Here is a 20,145-nt window from a genome sequence, read left to right on the forward strand (position 1 = left end):
CCCCCGCAGATGACCTAGATGGACTACTGAGCGAGCTCCCTGAGGACTTCTTCCGTGGCACCGGCAGTTGGGACTCCCCCAAGGCAGGGCACCCCCCATGAGATGGCAGCCTCTCAGCACCCAGGCAAAGTTCTGGTTGTGTCTGATCACATCCCGGGGAGAGAGGAAGACCAACACAATTGGAAAACAAAGTTCCGGGACTTCTCTGGCTGCTCCCACCCTGGACACTTAACCCTGAGAGCACCCTCGTCCCTCGGATTTTGCAGTGCCGTCACTTTGGGTCTTCCTTTGGCAACCGGAACTCTGCCCAGGATCAACTCTCCAGCTCTACTGTCCTCCAAGCCCTCGGGTGCATATTCCTTCTCCTCCAACAGGGAAGGTGTGCCATTCTCCCACCTCAGCTTGAATTTAGAGGATGCTGGGCCTGGTCCCTTTACTCCCTAGCCCGTGGGCAGCTGAGGAGCTAAGAGGAGCCGCACCACAGCAGTGGCGACCTGTCCCTCTGGACAAGGAAGGAACGCTCAGACTTCCCTCTGCTTCGTCTCTTGAGGCCTGTAGCTGACCAGCTCACCTATGCCCAGCGCTCCCAGGAGCAGGGGCAGGAGTACGGCTGAGGTGCCTTATTCTGAAATAAAGCAGCCGCCTGCTTCACCCACCTCCCTCTCGTTTCCAGCCTCGCTGCTCCTTGTTCTGTCTGCCCTGCTGGTGGTGCCTTGGCCAGGGCAGAGCCAAGCCACTTGTTTTCTCTCTCTCTGCCTCTCGCTCTCCTTTTTTTTTTTTACTATAAACTTTTTCTTGTAGACAGTTTTAGATTTATAGAATTATTGCAAAGATGTTACAGGGAGTTCTCTTATACTCCACACCCAGTCTCCCCTATTGCTGCCGTCTTACATTAGTATGGTAGATTTGTTGCAACTAAAGAACCAGTATTGATACATTATTATTAACTGAATTCCATACTTTATTCACATTACTCAGTTTTCCCCTGATGTCCTTTTTCTCTTCCAGGATCTCACGTTACATTTAGCCATCGTGTCCCTTGAGGTTCTACTTGGCTGTGGTAGTTTCTCCAACTCTCCTTGTTTCTTAATGACCTTGACAGCTTCGAGGAGCACAGGTCCGGCATGTTGTCAGATGTCCCTCTACGGGAATTTGTCTGGTGTGCCTTCATGATTAGACTGGGGTTATGTGTTTGGGGGAGGAAGACCTCAGAGGTAAGGTGCTTTTCTCATCACATCATATCAAGGGTTAGTGTTGACCTTGATCGCTTGGCTAAAGTAGGGTTTGTCAGATTTGCCAGATTTCTCCACTGTCAAGTTACTCTTTTTCTCCCTTTTTGCACGATACCCTTTGGAAGGAATTCACTCTGCTGCCCGCCCACACTTAAGGAATGAGGAGTTATGTTCCATCTTCTTAAGGGCAGAATATCTACATGGATTATTTGGAATTCTTCTGCGTGGGAGATTGGTCTGTTTTCCCTTATCTTTTGTTCAGCCACCCATTTATATCAGTATGGACTCATGGATATTTGTTTTATACTTTGGGTTAGAGTCCACTACTACTTTATTTATTTTGTTGCCAAGCAACTCTTCACCACTGTAGCTTCTCTGTACCGCTTTTCAGGCAAGAATTGGACAAGGGTCATGGGTGGGGTGTAAAAGGCCTAATTATACCAAGTTGCCAACCAACCTTGTTTTCCTTTCTGGAATGAAGGGAGGAAAGGAAGATTCTCTCAACACATGGTTGAGGGGGTGTGGGTTAAAGACCCCAGGTTGACAGCCAGCCTCATCTGCCTCTGCCTCCGCCTTCAGCAGGCAGCTGTGAGTCAGGACCTCCAATGGGCTTGGTACGACTCTCAGAGAAGGTGTTAGTCTCCCTTTTTCCAAAGAAAAGCTGATGCCACGGATCCCAGTCTCAAAGCTGAAGTGAACAAGTGCTTTAAGAACTCCATGTTCAGCTGGCTGCTGGTGGCAGTGGGGCTCTGTTCTAGAAGGCTTTTGTGGCCCAAGCCCAGGAACAAGAAGGGGCTAATTCACCAGCACTGCCCTTTCACACTCTCACTGGGTCTTCCTACCTGAGCACACCACGCACTTCCTTCTCTTCCCCGTGCTGCTAACTCCCCAGCTCCGCCTCTGTAGCTTAGATCTGGGCCAGAGCCGCCCGTCTATGCCAGGTGGTCTTCCTGCACCTAAACCAGCCATGCCCCTGGCCTGCGGTGGCCACCCACACTCGGCCCCCTTGAGCTCTAGTCTCTACTGCTCACGATCCTGACAGATGCCCTGGTTTCTTGTGTGCTTCATTCCCCCCCACAGGCTCTGAGCTCCCAGAAGGCAGGCTGGGTATCCAGTTGCCTGGCACTGTTCCTGCCAGTAAAACTGGGCTCCCTGTGGGTTCATGTGTGGGTTGAAGTAAGGGCCTCAGGAAGTTAATGCTGAGGATAGGGGACTGAACAAATGGTACCTCTGAGGACTGATCTGTAGTCAGAGCACCTTCAGGCCTGTGACAAGAGGCTGCAGAGAGGCTGGGGAAGTCAGAACAGCCTCAGGCTCCACTGACCATGACTACCGTGAGCCTCGGGAGAAGGCCCCTCTTGGCCCCATCGTATTTTGCCAGCTCCCAACCCTGGGAGCCCAGCTCCGGGTGCTCAGCTGGGCTGTTGGCAGGGCAATTAAAACATCGAATGGGTGCCATTCTCTGAGGATAGAGGCGCCTTTCTCTGAGGATCTCCAAGCCCTCGCTGGTCATGATCTCATTCCTCCTCTGGGATCCCGCACCCTGGAATACCACCAAGAGGCTGGGGCCAGAGTGGGTGAACAGCAGGGTAAGGGCAGAGCTGGAAACAGCCCAGGCTGCTGCCACCCACTTGGGCAGGCAGATGAGTGTCTGCTCCGGCGGAGAACAGGGGCCCTCAGTCAACGTGCTACACGTAAGAGGCTGGCCCACGACAAGCCAAGGGCTCCTCAGCACCACGACAAGATCTACTGTGCGCCAGGCCCTGCTGGGTACCAGAACCCCAACTGAATCCGTTCAGGTCCTGCTCTGGAGCCCATATCCAGCGCAGCAGGCTGTGGTCCACGGTACCTGGGGACAGGGGCTTGACAAAGCACACGGAAGGTCCTCCAGGAGCACGGATTGGGGGGTGGCTGGAACCGCAGGGGTGGGCGACCTGAGCAGGTGTCTCCCACCGCAGGTGACCTTTGAGGTGGACTTTGAGGGGTGAGTCAGGAGGGAATTCCAAGCAGAGGGAACGGCAGGGAAAGGTGAGGATCCGTGAGGGGACAGCTGCCTGATGTGAGGCCAAACCAGGGCATGGGGCTTAGTGGGAAAGGGTAGGGCTCGGAAGTCAGCAGACGTTTTCAAGCTAGGAAATGAACTGTTTAGATAGATCCTTCCCTTTGGGCAGTGGAGCAGAGGGGTTGTGGCCAGAGGAGGGAACACCAGGTAGGAGGCAGGGCTGGTCCAGGTTAAAGGCCTTGAGATGGTAACTGAAAATGGGAGAATGGGAGCTAGAAAGTGTGTGTGTGTGCGTGTGTGTGTGTGTGTGTGTGTGTGCGTGCGCGCCTGCAGCCAGGGTGAGATGGGGACAGGCGGACCCTGAGGGGCCAAGGGACTGCCCGCCACCACCCACTGGCTGAGGAGAGCTTCTGGGGCCAGGGCTGACCTCCCTTCTGCCCTTCACTGCTCGGCAGCCAGCACCTAGTGCTGTTTCACGGCTTCATTCTTCCCCCTAGAGGCTCGTGGAAGCACAGCCACTTTGAGTGAGTGGGTTTGTGGCTTGAAGGTCTCCTTGGTCCCCAGAGTTGGGAGGTCAAGCCCTTGGTCCTCCTCAGGCAGGCATGTAAGCCCTTTTAGGAGCTGCGGGGGGGCGGGGGGGAAACCCTAACCAAGACGCATTAAAGGCAGTGTTAGGGACCATGCTGTCCTGCTTGGAAGGTGGGGAGAGGCTCTCTCACCAAAGTGCACCATCTACAGAGTCAGACCCACTGTGGTCCTAGTCTGGCTCCCCTCTCACGAGCTGTGACCTTGAGCAAGTGGTTTCACCTTGCTAAGCCTTAAGTTCCTCATCAGTAAAACAGAAATAAGACCACCCATCTCAGAGGCGTTCAAACTGTGATAATTAGCCTGATCATATAATTTATTGTCAAAGTCAAGCTTGCTGTTTACCCAGGCAAGCCAGAAAATGTATGGTCACCTGAGTGAAGATGGATATAAAAGTGGTTTAAGTACTGTTAAGCCCTGTGCCTGTATGTGCAGAGTCATTGCTGTTAGTGCAGATGCCAAGAAGAGGTGTTCAAACTCTGACTTCACCTGCCCTTATTTCCTGGGCAGGGGTCTGCCCTCCAGCCAACATCAGAGAGACCCTGTCCTGTCCATTTCCCTGATTGACTGTTTCACTCACCTCGGACCCTGCCAACCCAAGATGCTCACTCCAGAGAAGTGGGAGGTGTGGACCTGGAGCTCAGCTGAGGGCCGGCTCCCCAGCTGGAGGGTATCTGCAGGGGCAGGGGCTGTCCCTAGCCGCGGGCTGGGGGTTGACCCAACAGTTTCTCTGCACCAAGATCATGACTCTGGGCAAACTGTGTTTACCAGAACAGCAAAGGGCCTATTTATAGCCTCAGCTGCTCCTTTCTCTGGGTCACGGGTTGGGGGCAGGGTGGCTCCTCAGAGCAAGGGTGGCAGTCGGGCCGAGGGAACCTGCTCTGCCCAGCTGCCGCTGCCCAGACCCCTGGATCCCTCCCCATGGCAGGGGAGACCTTCCCCTTCACCTCCTCCACACTGCGCTCTCTCCGCCTGAAGCGGGAGTGGCTGGAATGGGAGGACCGGCGTTGGGCTGCAGCCCAGCAGTGCCAGAGCCAAAGGTGCCCCCCAAGTTCCTGGGCCCAACTCGCTAGGCCGCGCCGCTCCTGCCGGGACCCAGCTGTGCACAATGCCCTGTTCTCTGGTGACCTGCAACAGATCCAAGCCCTGTTCCAAGATGAAGGCGCTGCCAACATGATTGTGGAGACAGTGAGCAACCAGCTGGCCTGGTCAGCTGAACAGGGTAGGGAGCACCCGGTGGGGGCAGAAGAGGAGGGAGAGGGAGGAGGGGAGGGTGGGGGGGGAGCCTGGGCCCCATCCCCCCCTCCAGACCATAGACTAGACCATCCCTTCCCACTGCCGATTCCAGCTCCCTCCTAAACAGAGATGAGGCATACTTAGTGATTTGTATGTCTTTTCAGAATTAAAGTTATAGTAACATGTTATATGACTTACACAGGAACACAGTTGTATTCAAATGCAATTGTTTCTCTGGATGTATCTCCACGCGTGAATATTTTTTCTTTCATAGAATGAAATTATACTCCAGATGCTATTATTTTTATTATGCTATTATTATGCCTGTTATTTTCATGTAGCATCTTTCTATGTCAATAACCATAAGTCCACATAATCCTTTTTTTTTTTTTTGGCCATGCCACGCGGCTTGCGGGATCTTAGTTCCCCAGCCAGGGATTGAACCTGGGCCCTCGGTACTGGACGCTCAGGGTCCTAACCACTGAACCGCCAGGGAATTCCCCACGTTATAATTTAAATAGGTGCATAAATTCTATTGTATGGGTGTGCCATGATTTATATAACTAGCTCCCAAATAGATTGGTTAGATTAGGCTTCTTTTTTGTTTTATTTATTTATTGCTAAAAATATTTTATTTATTATTTATCTATTTAGGCTGCACCTGGTCTTAGTTTTGGCACGCGGACTTCTTAGCTGAGGCATCCGAACTCTTAGTTGCGGCATGCGTGCAGGATCTAGTTCCCCAACGAGGGATCGAACCCAGGCCCCCTGCATTGGGAGCATGGAGTCTTACCCCCTGGACCACCAGGGAAGTCCCTAGGTTTCCTTTTTTAAAAAAACTATTTTAAATAACAGTATGAGCAACATCTTTGTGTACTTGTTCGATGATCTTCCTTAGGATCTATTCTGACCAGAAGGTTTGTCCATGTAAACCAAATGATTGCCCTGTTCTTAGGCAGGAGAAAAGAAACCACCCCCGCAAAAAAAAAAAAGATTGACAGGAGATTGCCTCACACCCCACCCATGGATATGGGGGTTCAGAATCCTTGGAGAGCTTATGCTCTCACGGTCACCACCAGGCCAAATTCCTTCAACTGTTAGAGATGTGACCCCACCCAGGGCACCCTGGCCTCCTCTTCCAGCGTGTCCACCATCTCCATCTCCCAAATGGAACTTGGCCTTAATTTCAATCCTAATAAAAAACAAAACATGCTTTACCCAAGATTTAGGAAACCCAGGGATTTACTTAGCTACAATGCAAACAACTGACAGCAGGATATTAGCCATCTGTGTCCTTCGAGCAAGACCCCAGGAGCATACTATGACTTCTTCAGCTCTGCTCTGGCCACTCCCTGAGTCAGGTCCAGGCCCTCCTGTGTGTAACTCCCTCTTCTCCCCAACACCAGAGCGCCCAAGTTAACAAAAAGAGCCAAGGACTCCACCAGCAGCTCAAAGACCCAGAGGTTTCCCTAGCAGGATTCACCCTCCTTAGCTGCCCTTGTGGTTTTAAAGAGCAATTAAGGGAATTCCCTGGCAGTCCAGTGGCTAGGACTCGGCGCTCTCACTGCCGGGGCCAGCGTTCGATCCCTGGTCGAGGAACTAAGATGCCACAAGCCTCTCGGTGTGGCCAAAAAAAGAAGAAAAAAAAAGAGCAATTACATGTTTTTCCTATGACCCACGTATTACGTTTTGTTATAGACTGACAAACTGTTCTAAAAGGCTGTTCCAATTTACACTCTCAGCTGGGGGCTTGAGCCCCCTCTCCACAGGTACAGACGAGCACAGGGTTTGTGCTCAGCCAGGCGTACAGAGGGCAGGGCAGCGTCAGTTGTACATGACAGCCTGCCCTGCCTGCCAGCCTCATACCCACCCCCCTTAACACTGCCTGCTCCCCTCAGGGTTCTGGGTGTTGACCCCCAAAGCCAAGCATACAACACCCCTCACCATCGCTGCTGCCCGAGGCTACACCGACTGCGCCCGCTACCTGATCCGGCGGGGAGCTGAGTTGGATGCCCGGGTTGGGGGCCGGGCCGCCTTGCACGAGGCCTGTGCCCGGGCCCAGGCCGACTGTGTGCAGTTGCTGCTGACCTTCGGCGCCAAGGTCAATGTGTTGTCTGAGGAAGGCACGACACCATTGCACCTCTGCACAATCCCTGAGTCCTTACAGTAGGTGCCCAGGGGCTGAGATGGTTTGGGGAGGGGGTGTGTGGGTATGTGTGTGTGTCTCCAGCTCACATGCCAGAAACACATGTCCTCACAACATCATGGGAGACAGGTCTCATTCTTTTTTTTTTTCTTTGAATTTTTGAATTTTATTTTAGTTATTTTTTCATACAGCAGGTTCTTACTAGTTATCTATTTTATACATATTAGTGTATAATGTCAATCCCAATCTCCCAATTCATACCACCACTACCACCCCCCTCCCAGCCACTTTCCCCCCTGGGTGTCTGTACGTTTGTTCTCTACATCTGTGTCTCTATTTCTACCCTGCAGACCGGTTCATCTGTACCATTTTTCCAGGTTCCACATATATGCGTTAATATATGATATTTGTTCTTCTCTTTCTGACTTACTTCACTCTGTATGACAGTCTCTAGATCCATCCACGTCTCTACAAATGACCCAATTTTGTTCCTTTTTATGGCTGAGTAATATTCCATTGTATATATGTACCACATCTTTATCCATTCGTCTGTCGATGGGCATTTAGTTTGCTTCCATGACCTGGCTATTGTAAATAGAGCTGCAATGAACGTTGGGGTGCATGTGTCTTTTTTTTTTTTTTTTTGCGGTACGCGGGCGAGCAGGGGCTCCAGGCACGTGGGCTTCAGTAGTTGTGGCACGCAGGCCTAGCAGTTGTGGCTCGCGGGCTCCAGAGCACAGCCTCAGCATTTGTGGTGCACGGGCTTAGCTGCTCCGTGGCATGTGGGATCTTCCCGGACCGGTGCTCGAACCCGTGTCCCCTGCACTGGCAGGCGGACTCCTAGCCACTGCGCCACCAGGGAAGCCCCATCTTTTTGAATTATGGTTTTCTTAGGGTATATGCCCAGTAGTGGGATTGCTGGGTCACATGGTTATTCTATTTTTAGTTATTTAAGGAACCTCCATACTGTTCTCCATAGTGGCTGTATCAATTTACATTCCCACTAACAGTGCAAGAGGGTACCCTTTTCTCCACACCCTCTCCAGTACTTGTTGTTTGTAGATTTTCTGATGATGCCCATTCTAACCAGCATGAGGTGATACCTCATTGTAGTTTTGACTTGCGTTTCTCTAATAATTAGTGTTGTTGAGCAGCTTTTCATGTGCTTCTTGGCCATCTGTATGTCTTCTCTGGAGAAATGCCTATTTAGGTCTTCTGCCCATTTTTGGGTTGGGTTGTTTGTTTTTTTAATATTGAGCTGCATGAGCTGTTTATATATTTTGGAGATTAATCCTTTGTGCATTGATTTGTTTGCAAATATTTTCTCCCATTCTGAGGGTTGTCTTTTCGTCTTGTTTATAGTTTCCTTTGCTGTGCAAAAGCTTTTAAGTTTCATTAGGTCCTATTTGTTTATTTTTGTTTTTATTTCCATTACTCTAGGAGGTGGATTAAAAAAGATCTTGCTGTGATTTATGTCAGAGTGTTCTTCCTATGTTTTCCTCTAAGAGTTTTATAGTGTCTGGTCTTACATTTAGGTCTCTAATCCATTTTGAGTTTATTTTTGTGTATGGTGTTAGGGAGTGTTCTAATTTCATTCTTTTACATGTAGCTGTCCAGTTTTCCCAGCACCACTTATCGAAGAGACTGTCTTTTCTCCATTGTATATCCTTGCCTCCTTTGTCATAGATTAGTTGACCATAGGTACATGGGTTTATCTCTGGGCTTTCTATCCTGAGACAGGTCTCATTCTATGGTGAAAAAACTGAGACTCAGAAAGGTTTAGTGACTTGTCCAAGGTCACATCAGCTAAGCCCAGTAGGCAGAAGCCCTGTTGCTTTTTGGAAAAACCCTGTCCCGACTGCAGTCTCCTATTACCTGGGAACCCTCTGCAGCCACATTCCTAGCTATTTTGAGGTAGCCATCGAGAAAGATCGAGCCCAGTGTTTCCCAATCTTAGTATGAAGGACACTTCCTCTTCCCACCTTTTTAAGGTCAACAGTTTCTTGGCCACGCCCTACATGAAGGTATTTGCACTTTGACAAGTCAGGTCCACAGACAAGGCTGGCGGGGACAAGGAATCAAGGGCTCCTGAAAGGCATTCCACAGCCCACGTGCTGGAATCTACCCATGTAGATCTAGATCAGTGATGGACCCAGAGATGATCCAAAATTTCCAGTCCTTTCTTGAGGTCTTATGGGCATGTGGTGCACCTTCCAGCACACTTGATCCTTTTAAGTGAACTGAGAATGGTTTCACTTACTGGAACCCTACTGAGCGAGCTTCTTGGAGTTATTTAAATTTAGTATATAGAAACAGAAATTAGTCTATGATTAGAACTTACCAAGGTAATAAATTAAGTAGTTTGTGGCTGGCTGGCTGCTACTCAAAGCTTGGCCACTGACTGAGCAAAATGCCTACCGGACATGCACACTGAAGGGAGCTGGAATGCTGGCCATTTTGGGGAAGGATACTTTTTCATCAGGGTTTCGATGGGGTTGATGGATCTGCTCCTGAGTTTCCAGTGGCTACCGTTCTGGCTTTTTAAATTACTGTTAGTTCAGTGCCATCATTAATTTAGTTTGCAGCGTTTGGTTTACCCCGAGGTGGTTAATGATGCATATTTGCCTCAACAGTGTTCTGACCTATGAAACACCTGTGAAACACGTGCTCCGTAAAGTCTGATTTTTGTTGTTTGGTTTTGTTTGTTTTCTCCAGGGGAAAGTGAAGTAAGCGGGACCCAAGTGCCTTCCTTTGCTGGAGTGAGTGTGGCTGGCTGAGAAAGGCGGTCTTCATGTTTGGAGACAGGAAGAAAATACTAATTACGACTTTTTCTTTTCTTTTTTTTTTTTTTACTAATTAGGACTTCTATTTCTGTTTTCTTTGGGGGGGTCATACTCCTTAATTTTCTATGCTTCACAGTGTACACATTAGTGGGTTTTTAAAACTTGTGCTATCAGAATGTTAGGAGACCACTGACAAGTGATTCAGAACAAGGCCTTGGGGTCCCTATCTGATGGGGGAGTCAGGTTAGACTCTGGGAGGGACGGTCTGAGGCAGTGAGTATTAATTCCTCCGCAGTTACTAGCTTGCTGTATGTCCTGGGCTGCACCACAACCTTTCTGGGCTGAAAACTGAAATGCTCCCAGTGACTTGGATGGGCCTTCCAGCTCTGCTGTCTGTCACGGGGCTTCTGTGAGTCTGGCAGTTGGCGCCAGGCTTGCTTGAGCCAAGAGAGGTGGGAAGAAGGGGTCAGGGATGACAGCAGGCTGAGGGGTCCCCAGGCCAGGCCTGGTCCCTCAGGATTTGCCTCAAGGGCCTTGTACCCTGCCTCCAGGTGCGCCAAGCAGCTGCTGGAGGCGGGAGCAACCGTGAACTTGGCGGTGCAGGACAGCGAGGTGACACCCCTGCATGTGGCGGCGGCACGAGGCCTGGAGCAGCACGTGGCTCTCTACCTGGAGCACGGCGCCGACGTGAAGCTGCGCACCAGCCAGGGCGAGACGGCCCTGAACGCCGCGTGCGCGGGGGCCGAGGGCCCGGGCAGCAGTCGGCAGCACCAGGTCGCCGTGCGCCGGCTCCTGGAAGCTGGGTCAGATGCCCGGGCGGCAGGGCGCAAACGCCACACGCCGCTGCACAACGCCTGTGCCAACGGCTGCGGGGGCCTGGCCGAGCTGCTGCTGCACTACGGGGCCTGCGCTGCAGTTCCCAATGGGGCGGGCCAAACGCCCATGGACTGCGCGCTGCAGGCCGTCCAGGACGCCCCCAACTGGGAGCCCGAGATCCTCTTTGCTGCGCTGCTGGACTACGGGGCCCAGCCTGTGCGCCCTGAGGTGTGCAGGGAGGGCCTGTGAAAGAAGACTCCTGATGGGCCGGGGATGCCTGGAGCTGGAATTGCCCAGCCTCCAGGAAGAGAGGCTAAGAGACAGAGAGCCCTCTCTCTGGACCAGAGATCTGTCCCCCTCTTGGGAAGGACCAGTGAGGGCTATGGGAGAGGGTGTCTAAGGGAGAAAAACAGCCCCCAAGGAAACTGGCTGGGGCCAGGAGGTTGGAGCACACTTGAAGGTAGGGTAAACTGAGGCTAGAAAAGGACGAGGAGGGACGCAGATCTTGGCCTCTCAAATTTGGATGTGGGACTTCCCTGGGAGTCCAGTGGTTAAGCCGCTGCGCTTCCACTGCAGGGGTCACGGGTTCGATTCCTGGTCGGGGAACTAAGATCCTGCATGGCACGTGGGCGGGCAAAAAAAGAACAGATTTGGATGTGAGTGGGGCTTTGGCCCAGGCTGGTTGGTATAGGCATGGTACCCCTGAGACTCATTTTTGTTTTCTAGTCTGAGACTCCCTTTTTTTTTTTGGCGGTACGCGGGCCTCTCACTGTTGTGGCCTCTCCCGTTGCGGAGCACAGGCTCCGGACGCGCAGGCTCAGCGGCCATGGCTCACGGGCCCAGCCGCTCCACAGCATGTGGGATCTCCCCGGACCGGGGCACGAACCCGTGTCCCCTGCATCGGCAGGCGGACTCTCAACCACTTGCGCCACCGGGGAAGCCCTGAGACTCTCTTTTGATTTCTAGATGCTGAGACACTGTGCCAACTTCCCTCGAGCCCTGGAAGTCCTGCTTAATGCCTACCCTTGTGTTCCATCCTGTGATACCTGGGTTGAGGCAGTGCTTCCAGAGCTGTGTCAGGTAAGTCCGCCCCATGAGCACAGCTCCTTCCTGGGCTCTGGGGGAGATGGAGAGGAAGGATGAGCCCCAGGCCTGTCCCTCCAGGTGGGCTTCCTGGAGGCAGGAGCAAGAGGGACCCTGGGCGGGAGGAGGATGGGCAGAGTGAAACCTCTGGGTTCCAGGGTACCCCTGCCCCCGGAAGCTCAGGACAACCTTTAATTGCACACAACTCTCTAGGCTCTCTCTTACCTGCATCAGTATAGACATTTATCAGGCATGTCTGACTGAGTAGGCACTGTGCCAGTATCTTTGGAGTGGGGGTGGGTGCAGACATGGCTGAGACCCTGCTCTGCAGTGTGGTCCCAGCTCCCATGACCCCTGCAGGGCCTTTGCTTCTGAATCTGGGTCCTTCAAGATGAGCCAAACGCCCAGGTGGGTGCAGGTTGCAAAATCCCAGGGCCCCACCACTAGGTCACCCCCAGATGGAAGGGCAAAGTCAGAACGTTGGGCCATCTGACCCTGTTCCACTCCCCATCTAGGAGCACGAAGCCTTCTACAGCTCGGCCCTGTGCATGGTGAATCAGCCGAGGCAGCTGCAGCACCTGGCCCGGCTGGCCATACGTGCTCAGCTGGGTAGCCGCTGCCGACAGGCTGCCGCCCGCCTCCCCCTGCCCCCGCTCCTCAAGGACTACCTGCTGCTGCGTGTGGAGGGGTATATCCAGTGAGTCCCGTGCCCAGCTGCTCCCAGAGCTTGTCCTGCCCCCTCCATCAGTTGTCCCCCCCAGCCCTGGAGGACCAGTCCCTGGCTTCTTATCCACACTCTGCATGTCCTCTGGGGCCAGCTCATCCCTCTTACTGGCTTCTTGAGCCACCCGCTGACCTCCAGCTCGACCTGAACTTCAGCTCCTCTCTCCCATGGGAAGGTCTGCAGACTCAGCCTTTGCCTGCATCTTCCTCCTTTGCCTAAGTGGATGATGGCCCCTCCATCCAGGCAGGCCCCAAGCCAGGAAGAAGTGATCCTTGTTGTCCCGAGACCTGCTACCTATGTACCTGTTCAGACTCCTAAAGAGTGACAGACTCTGCCTCTAGCTGTACCGCCAATGCCCGTCCTGCTTTTGTCACTTCAAGGGAGGACTTCACTGACTGGTCTTGAAACCCATGCCCTGCAAGGATGTTGGGACGATCTTTGGGAATCAGAACTCTTATGATGCCCTTCAGTGGCTCCACACCACCTTCAGGCTAAAATAAAAACTTAACAAGGCAGACAAACCTTCTAGCCCCTTCTGGCTTGCCTCCGCCAAGCTCCCTGGCCTCCTGATCCACCTTCTCCCTTCTAAGATGCCTGTAACTCAGCCTTAGCAAACTAGTTACCGGTTGCTGGATATGACCTGCTCCCCTTTGCTTCCAGGCATCTGCATGTGCTGTTCCCTCTGCTTGGTCCACCCTTCCCACATTTTTTTGCCCTGGTTGAAGCTGATTTGATCCTCAAGACTTGGCCTAATAGCCCTCTTTCTGCAGAGCCTTCTGGGTGGTCGCACTGGGTGGTTGTTCCTCACCCCTCAGTGATGCAGTGTCTTAAACTGTGGTCACCGCACTCATGGTCTTTGAAGGTCTGTGACAGGAGGACCAGCCACCAGTTTTCCCTTCTTTTCCTCTCACTTCCTCTGGTCCCAGAGTCAAAAGTACCACCATTCATCTTTAAGAGCAAGCTTTTTAGGCCAAGCCAGTTTTTGTTTTTTGTTTTTTGTTTTTTTTTGCGGTATGCGGGCCTCTCACTGTCGCGGCCTCTCCCGTTGCGGCGGAGCACAGGCTCCGGACGCGCAAGCTCAGCGGCCATGGCTCACGGGCCCAGCCGCTCCGCAGCATGTGGGATCTTCCCGGACCGGCGCACGAACCCGTGTCCCCTGCATCGGCAGGCGGACTCTCAACCACTGCGCCACCAGGGAAGCCCAAAGCCAGTCTTTATGAACGCAAATAAATGATTTGTGCACAGAACAAAAGTGTGACTGTTAGGCTGAAATGTGGCTGAGATACCTATCGCTCCATGTTTATTCCTCCTCTCTGTAGTCTTCTGTGGTTCCCAGGTTTTCTGCACTGAGCAGTTGTTACTCTTGTGATAAGAGAAAGAGTATGAGAACAACACAGGAACTCTCCCAGACCCTGAGCTTGTAGTACCCCCTGGAGGAGGTGGCTCCCAGCAGCCTGTTCTCCTGTCCCTTTGCTGAGGTGAGAGACCCTGGGCTCTCCACTGTAATTACCACTTGGAGTCACATGGTAGAGATGTATCAGGAGTCCTGGGTCGGCCTCCTGCAGTTGTTGCCCAGCCTCCCCTCCTCCGTGGAAAGTTGTATCTACGGGTATTTCCTTTCACCAACATGAAGACAGTCTGTGATGTGAATCAAAACTACAGTGAGGTATCACCTCACACCTGTCAGAATGGCCATCATCAAAAAGATCAAAGTAATAAATGTTGCTGAGGGTGTGGAGAAAAGGGAACCCTTGTGCACTGTTGGTGGGAATGTAAATTGGTGCTGCCGCTGTGGGAAACAGTATGGAGGGTCCTCAAAATTAAATATAGAACTGCCATATGATCCAGCAATTACACTCCTGGGTATATATCCAAAGAAAAGGAAAACACTAATTCAAGAGGATACATGCACCCCGGTGTTCATAGCAACACTATTTACAATAGACGAGATGTGGAAGCAACCTGTGTCCATCAATAGATAAATGGATAAAGAAAATGTGATTATATATATGTATATATATATATATGGTATTCAATTGTGTATATATACATTCAATCATATATATACACAATTGAATATTCAGTTGTACAGATATATATTCAATTGTACATGTATACAATTGAATACTATTCAGCTGTAAAAAAGGATGAAATTTTGTCATTTGCAATAACATGGATGGACTTGGAGAGTATTATGCTTAGTGAAATAAGTCAGACAGAAAAAGACAAATACTGTACGATATCATTTATATGTGGAATCTAAAAAATAAAACAAACTAGTGAATATAGCAAAAAAGAAACAGACTCACAGATATAGGGAACAAACTAGTGGTTACCCGTGGGAAGAGGGGAGGGGGGAGGGGGGAGATAGGGGCAGGGGATTAAGAGGTACAAACTTCTGGGTATAAAATTAAAAAGCTACAAGTATATATTGTACAGCACAGGGATATAGCCAATATTTTGTAGTAACTACAAATGGAATATAACCTTTAAAAATCGTGAAATGGGGCTTCCCTGCTGGCGCAGTTGTTAAGAATCCACCTGCCAGTGCAGGGGACATGGGTTCGAGCCCTGGTCTGGGAAGATCCCACATGTTGCGGAGCAACTAAGCCCGTGCGCCACAACTAATGAGCCTGCGCTCTAGAGCCTGCGAGTCACAGCTACTTAGCCTGTGCTCTAGAACACCTGTGAGCCACAACTACTGAGCCTGTATGCCACAACTACTGAGCCTGCCTGTTGCAACTACTGAAGCCTGCACGCCTAGAGCTCGTGCTCCTCAACAAGAGAAGCCACTGTACTGAGAAGCCTGTGCACTGCAACAAAGTGTAGCCCCCGCTCACTGCAACTAGACAAAGCCTGCGTGCAGCAATGAAGACCTAAAGCAGCCAAAAATAAAAAAATAATAATAAAATAAAAATTGTGAATCACTATGCTGTACACCTGAAACACATAATATTGTAAATCAGCTATACCTCAATTTAAAAAAAAAAAAAAGACTTCACTTCTGGCCAGAAGACAACTCTCTCAAATTCCCTCTCTCTTCCCCCAACTTCTCTAAATGCATCTATCATTCATTTAATAAATTTTTATCAAGTACTCGCTGCATGCAGGCATTGGATAGACTTTGGGAATACTGGGATAAAAACAAACAAAACACAGTTCCTGCCTTCAAAGAATTTGGTAAGACAGAAAAATGACATGTAATGTGGTAAATGTTATGGTAATATGGTAAATGTTCCCAACCCATGCAGCCCTGGGAACACAGAGTGTATGTTCCTAACCCCAGATGGATGGATCGGGTACCTGGGGCAGGGGACAAGGCAGATTTCCCACATCCTCTGCAGGGCAAGCCCAGATATCGGCCCAGCCCTCCCTGGCTCCAGAGGCCACTGCTCAGTCATTTATTCCCTTCTCAGATTGCATTTATCTTCACTTCTCCCCTTCTCCTCTGCTCTTTCCTCTTGGCTTATAAACATCTTCAGGAGTCTCACATCTCTCAAGCCGCAGCCTCCCGCCCCCAATATTCCCTGCTCCTCTCTAGCCTCTACCCTGTTTTGGGGGAAGAGAACAGTAAGGGGTGCTCTTCACACTGCTGATGGGAATGAAAATAGGTACAACATTCTAGAGGACAATGTGGCACCGTGTATCAAAAATCTTAAAAATGTGAACATCCTTTGACCCAGTAATTCCACTTCCTGGAATTTACCCTAGGGGAAAAAAAATCATGGATGTGTACAAATAACTGTCATAAAGATGTTTATTAAAATGTGGTTTAAAAACAAAGTACTGAAAACAATCTAAATGTCTATCCAAGTGAGAAGATTAATTTAAAAAAGTATAGTGCAACGTGGAAGGTAATACTGTTGAGCAGCTATTTAAAACTGTGCTCTGATGCTACAAAAATATTCACCAACATGTGAAATGCTTTATGGTAATGGCTAAGTGAAAATAGTAAGGGACCAAATATTGACAATAAGATTATATTTTATATTATATATATATATATATATATATATATATATATATATAATACATACACACACGTACATAGAGAGGAGGAGAGAGAGAGGGAGGGAGAACTGGATAACTAGCTATACCACTAACTGCATAATTTGGACAATTATTTAGTCTCTCAGAGTCTCAGTTTCCAAATCTGTAAAGTGGTTACAATATGAGGTACTTGATAGGGCTCCATGAGATAATGTATGTGAAGTGCTTAGCACAGTACCTGGCATATAATAAACTCTCAAAAGCATTAACAGTGGTTCAACTCAGTGCTTTTTCATTCCCTCAAATATTTATTGAGAGCCCTTGAGCCTGCTGTTCTATTTGGAACTTCACTTGGTAAATCTGTACTCATTCTTAAAAATTTTCTTTAACTGTACTATGATGCCCTGCCTTCTCCTGTGTTCATCACAATAAAAACACTAAACTTTAAATCCAAAACGTACATTTATGCAGAAATTGGAACAGTACCTTTTATCTCACAAACAATGTTGATCAAAAGAAGTCAGACAAAAAAAAAAAAGTCAGACAAAAGAACTGAAAGCAGGATCTCAAACAGATACTTGTACGTCAGTGCTCACAGCAACATTATTTATAATACCCCAAAGGTGGAAACAACACAAATGTCCACTGATAGATAAATGGATAAAGAAAATGTGGTATATACATACAATGGAATATTACTCAGCCTTAAAAAGGAATGAAGTGATATGGCCTATAACGTGGATGATCCTTGAAAACATGCTAAGTGAAATATACCAGACAAAAAAGGACAAATATTGTATGATCCCACTTACATGAGATAGCTAGAATAGGCAAATTCATAGAGACAGAAAGTAGAAATAAAGGGGGGAGGAGGGAAAGGAAATGGATAAATAAAGGAAATGGATAGTGATGATGGGTGCACAACATTGTGAATTAATGCCACTGAATTAGCCACTTAAAAATGGTTAAAATGGTAAATTTCATGTATGTTTTACCACAATAAGAAAAGACTGAAAAAGAAAAAAAGAAGCCGGACACCAAAGAGTACATACTCTTTGATTCCACTTATACAAAACGCAAAAACAGAAAACTATGGTGACAGAAATCATAGTAGTGACTACTCTTTGCAAGTTAGTGGCGAAGAGGACTGAAGGGCAGTTCTGGGGTCATTTTCTATTTCTTTATTTTTGGCTGCATTGGCTCTTTGTTGCTGCGCACGGGCTTTCTCTAGTTGTGGCGAGCGGGGGCTACTCTTCGTTGCGGTGCGCAGGCTTCTCATTGCAGTGATTTCTCTTGTTGGGGAGCACGGGCTCTAGGCGCACGAGCTTCTGTAGTTGTGGCACGCGGGCTCAGTAGTTGTGGCACGTGGCCTCAGTAGTTGTCGCTCGTGGGCTCTAGAGCACAGGCTCAGTAGTTGTGACGCGCGGGCTTAGTTGCTCCGCGGCAAGAGGCATCTTCCTGGACCAGGGCTCGAATCCGTGTCGACTGCATTGGCAGGAGGATTCTTAACCATTGTGCCACCAGGGAAGCCCTCATTTTCTATTTCTTGATCTGAGTCCTGTTTCCACCGATGTGTTCAGTTGGTGAAAACTAACGAGCTCTTCGCTTTTGAGTTTTCCCGTCAGCATTATTTACACTTCAATCAATAGTTCACCGGAAAACAACAGCAAAAACCCCAGAACGTCTTTAGAACAAATTTTAATTTCAAAAATCCGGATAAATTCTTGTAAGCTGAACCTTTTTTCCCTGTCTTTCTTGGGGCTCCTGCTTTTCCTGTGTCCTAAGCCTGCAATGAATCTGTGCCTTCTTTTGAAATGCTTTCTTGCCTTATTTACCAAGGTTCCACACTACCTGGGGCCGCATTCTCGGAGCACCGGCTGGTGACTAAATTGTCTCCTTGTCTGTCATCTCGACTATCCCTGAGTTGGACTCTTTGAGATCAGAAAGACCAGTCCCGGCTGATTCCGCTAACCCGGAGCTCAGTGCGCGTTGCAGAGCAGTAATAAATCCAATCAGCCCGGGAGGCTGGGAGCAAGGCCGGAAGAAAAAGGCTGCGAAGAGGAAACCGCCGCTCTGGTCTGCCCAGCGGTGCCAGCCCGCTCGGATATCCAGACGCGAAATCACACCCCTTGCCCAAGCACCTCCCATAACTCCCTCCTGGCCCCGCCCCTCACCCATGGGCTCCTTAGGCCCCGCCCACCAGGCGTGGCCTTGCCCCGGGAGGGCCACGATCCCGCCAACAATAACTCCGCCCCTCCTTCCGCTGAGAAACCTGTCCCTTTTATTTAAAGAATACGTTTACGTCAGCCCGCTTTACGTAGCTTGTCGTCATCAGTGCAAGGCGCGGAGGCGGAACTTCCTGTCTCTGGTTCTAACAGCTTCCGGGAGAAGCCGGAAGAGACCGGACCCTGGACAGAATCAGGGCTAGCCAGCCCCTCCCCCGGCCCCTACACAAAGGTGAGTGCACGGGCCGTCTTGGCGAAGTCAAAACACTTAGTCTGGCCGTTTCAGGTGAGGATCTCCTTCCTTATCCAGGCACAATACCGGCCCAGATCACCTTTAATTTCCCATGTTCCCCCGCGTACTCAAGCCCCGCCCCCAGTCTCCCGGCCCCGCCCCGAAGTGTGAGGGGTGTGGATGGTTTGTGAACCCCTCACCTGACTCTGCCCGTCGCGGGCTGGGAGAAGCGGGTTTGGCCACGGCGGCCGGAGGTGGGTGGACCCACGGACTCCTCTCCAGCGCCGCGGGAATAGGACCGCCCAAACGCGGAGCCTTCGCGTCAGAAAAGGCAGGATCGGGGACCCCTCCTCACCGCGCCGCCAGGGTCGCTCACAGGTTGAGGAGCGAGCAAAGGCCTCTGAGGAGGGAGACCTGGGGTCCTGCCCAGTCCCTCCCCTCGAAAGTTCCCTGTGCCTGTGCCAGTCGTTTTTGCCTCTGTTCGCCGCAGTCCTTTTCTTTAAATCAGGGTTAATGCCGTTAACCTTCTTAGCATGAGGGGTTAGTTGTGGGAGTGATAAATAACTGCTCCTGTTTGTTTACTGAACAGTTGCAATGTGCCAGGCACTGTGCTAAGTATTTTGCTTCGATGATTTCCCGTCATCTTCAAAACAACCTTATGAGGTAGGTACTATTTTTAACCCCATTTTACTGATGAGAACGCTGAGTCTCTGAGAAAATTGTTTGAGGTTACAGAGCTAGTAAGAGGCAAAGGGGGTTATAGTTAGTTTTGGTTTTGTTTTTTTTTTCCTGATCCCAGGGCCCATGTACTAAATAAGGATGTGAAAAGTATTCAAATGTTGATATGTTCCGCAGTATTCTTTGAGCAGCTACTGTGTGGGGTTATGCTGGGCACTACGGTACATAGAGAAATACATGTGAACCTTATCTTCCAGGAGTCTAGTAGAGAGATGGACTGGTAGATAAGTATAATGAAGTTTTATAGGTGCTCTGAGAATAGTCTGGTAATGATAATCATCAGACTGGATTTGCCCAGGGACAGCTTTGAAAGCAGCAGATTCTCCAAGGGAAAGAGCAGGTACTCCAAGGAG

General features: G+C 50.0%; 3 protein-coding genes across 5 annotated transcripts in view; all 3 read left to right on the plus strand.

The window, feature by feature from the left end:
* The window catches only part of HROB (homologous recombination factor with OB-fold), a 13,623-nt gene extending 13,522 nt beyond the window's left edge, over positions 1–101 (plus strand). Inside the window, exon 10 of the mRNA XM_007455147.1 lies at positions 10–101. Coding sequence (XP_007455209.1) covers positions 10–101 — 92 coding nt within the window. The remainder of the gene's footprint in view (positions 1–9) is intronic.
* Positions 102–4,662: 4,561 nt separating this feature from the next.
* ASB16 (ankyrin repeat and SOCS box containing 16) lies at positions 4,663–12,674 on the plus strand. Its single transcript, XM_007455097.1, has 5 exons — positions 4,663–5,041; positions 6,954–7,221; positions 10,536–11,028; positions 11,767–11,880; positions 12,399–12,674. The coding sequence occupies exons 1-5, from the start codon at positions 4,741–4,743 to the stop codon at positions 12,582–12,584; spliced, it is 1,362 nt and encodes a 453-aa protein (XP_007455159.1). The 5' UTR covers positions 4,663–4,740; the 3' UTR covers positions 12,585–12,674.
* A 6,310-nt stretch (positions 12,675–18,984) lies between these two features.
* The window catches only part of TMUB2 (transmembrane and ubiquitin like domain containing 2), a 4,806-nt gene continuing 3,645 nt past the window's right edge, over positions 18,985–20,145 (plus strand). Inside the window, exon 1 of one of the 3 annotated variants that reach the window (XM_007455099.1) lies at positions 18,985–19,108. Coding sequence is in view for 1 of the 3 variants with exons in the window: in XM_007455098.1 (XP_007455160.1) it covers positions 19,683–19,717 (35 nt within the window). In the remaining 2 variants the exon portion in view is untranslated. Of the gene's footprint in view, positions 19,109–19,682; positions 19,718–20,145 lie in introns of those variants that run through there. The other 2 variants (XM_007455100.1, XM_007455098.1) reach the window with 2 other exon arrangements.

This window comes from Lipotes vexillifer, unplaced genomic scaffold (genome assembly GCF_000442215.2).
Source record: "Lipotes vexillifer unplaced genomic scaffold, Lipotes_vexillifer_v1.1 scaffold1639, whole genome shotgun sequence".
Classification (NCBI taxonomy): Eukaryota; Metazoa; Chordata; class Mammalia; order Artiodactyla; family Lipotidae; genus Lipotes; species Lipotes vexillifer.

Coding starts and splice junctions, on each gene's coding strand:
- ASB16 (XM_007455097.1), top strand. CDS start 4,741: ATGGCAGGGGAGACCTTCCCCTTCACCTCCTCCACACTGCGCTCTCTC. Junction 5,042..6,953: donor GGCCTGGTCAGCTGAACAGG/GTAGGGAGCACC, acceptor TGCTCCCCTCAG/GGTTCTGGGTGTTGACCCCC. Junction 7,222..10,535: donor ACAATCCCTGAGTCCTTACA/GTAGGTGCCCAG, acceptor CCCTGCCTCCAG/GTGCGCCAAGCAGCTGCTGG.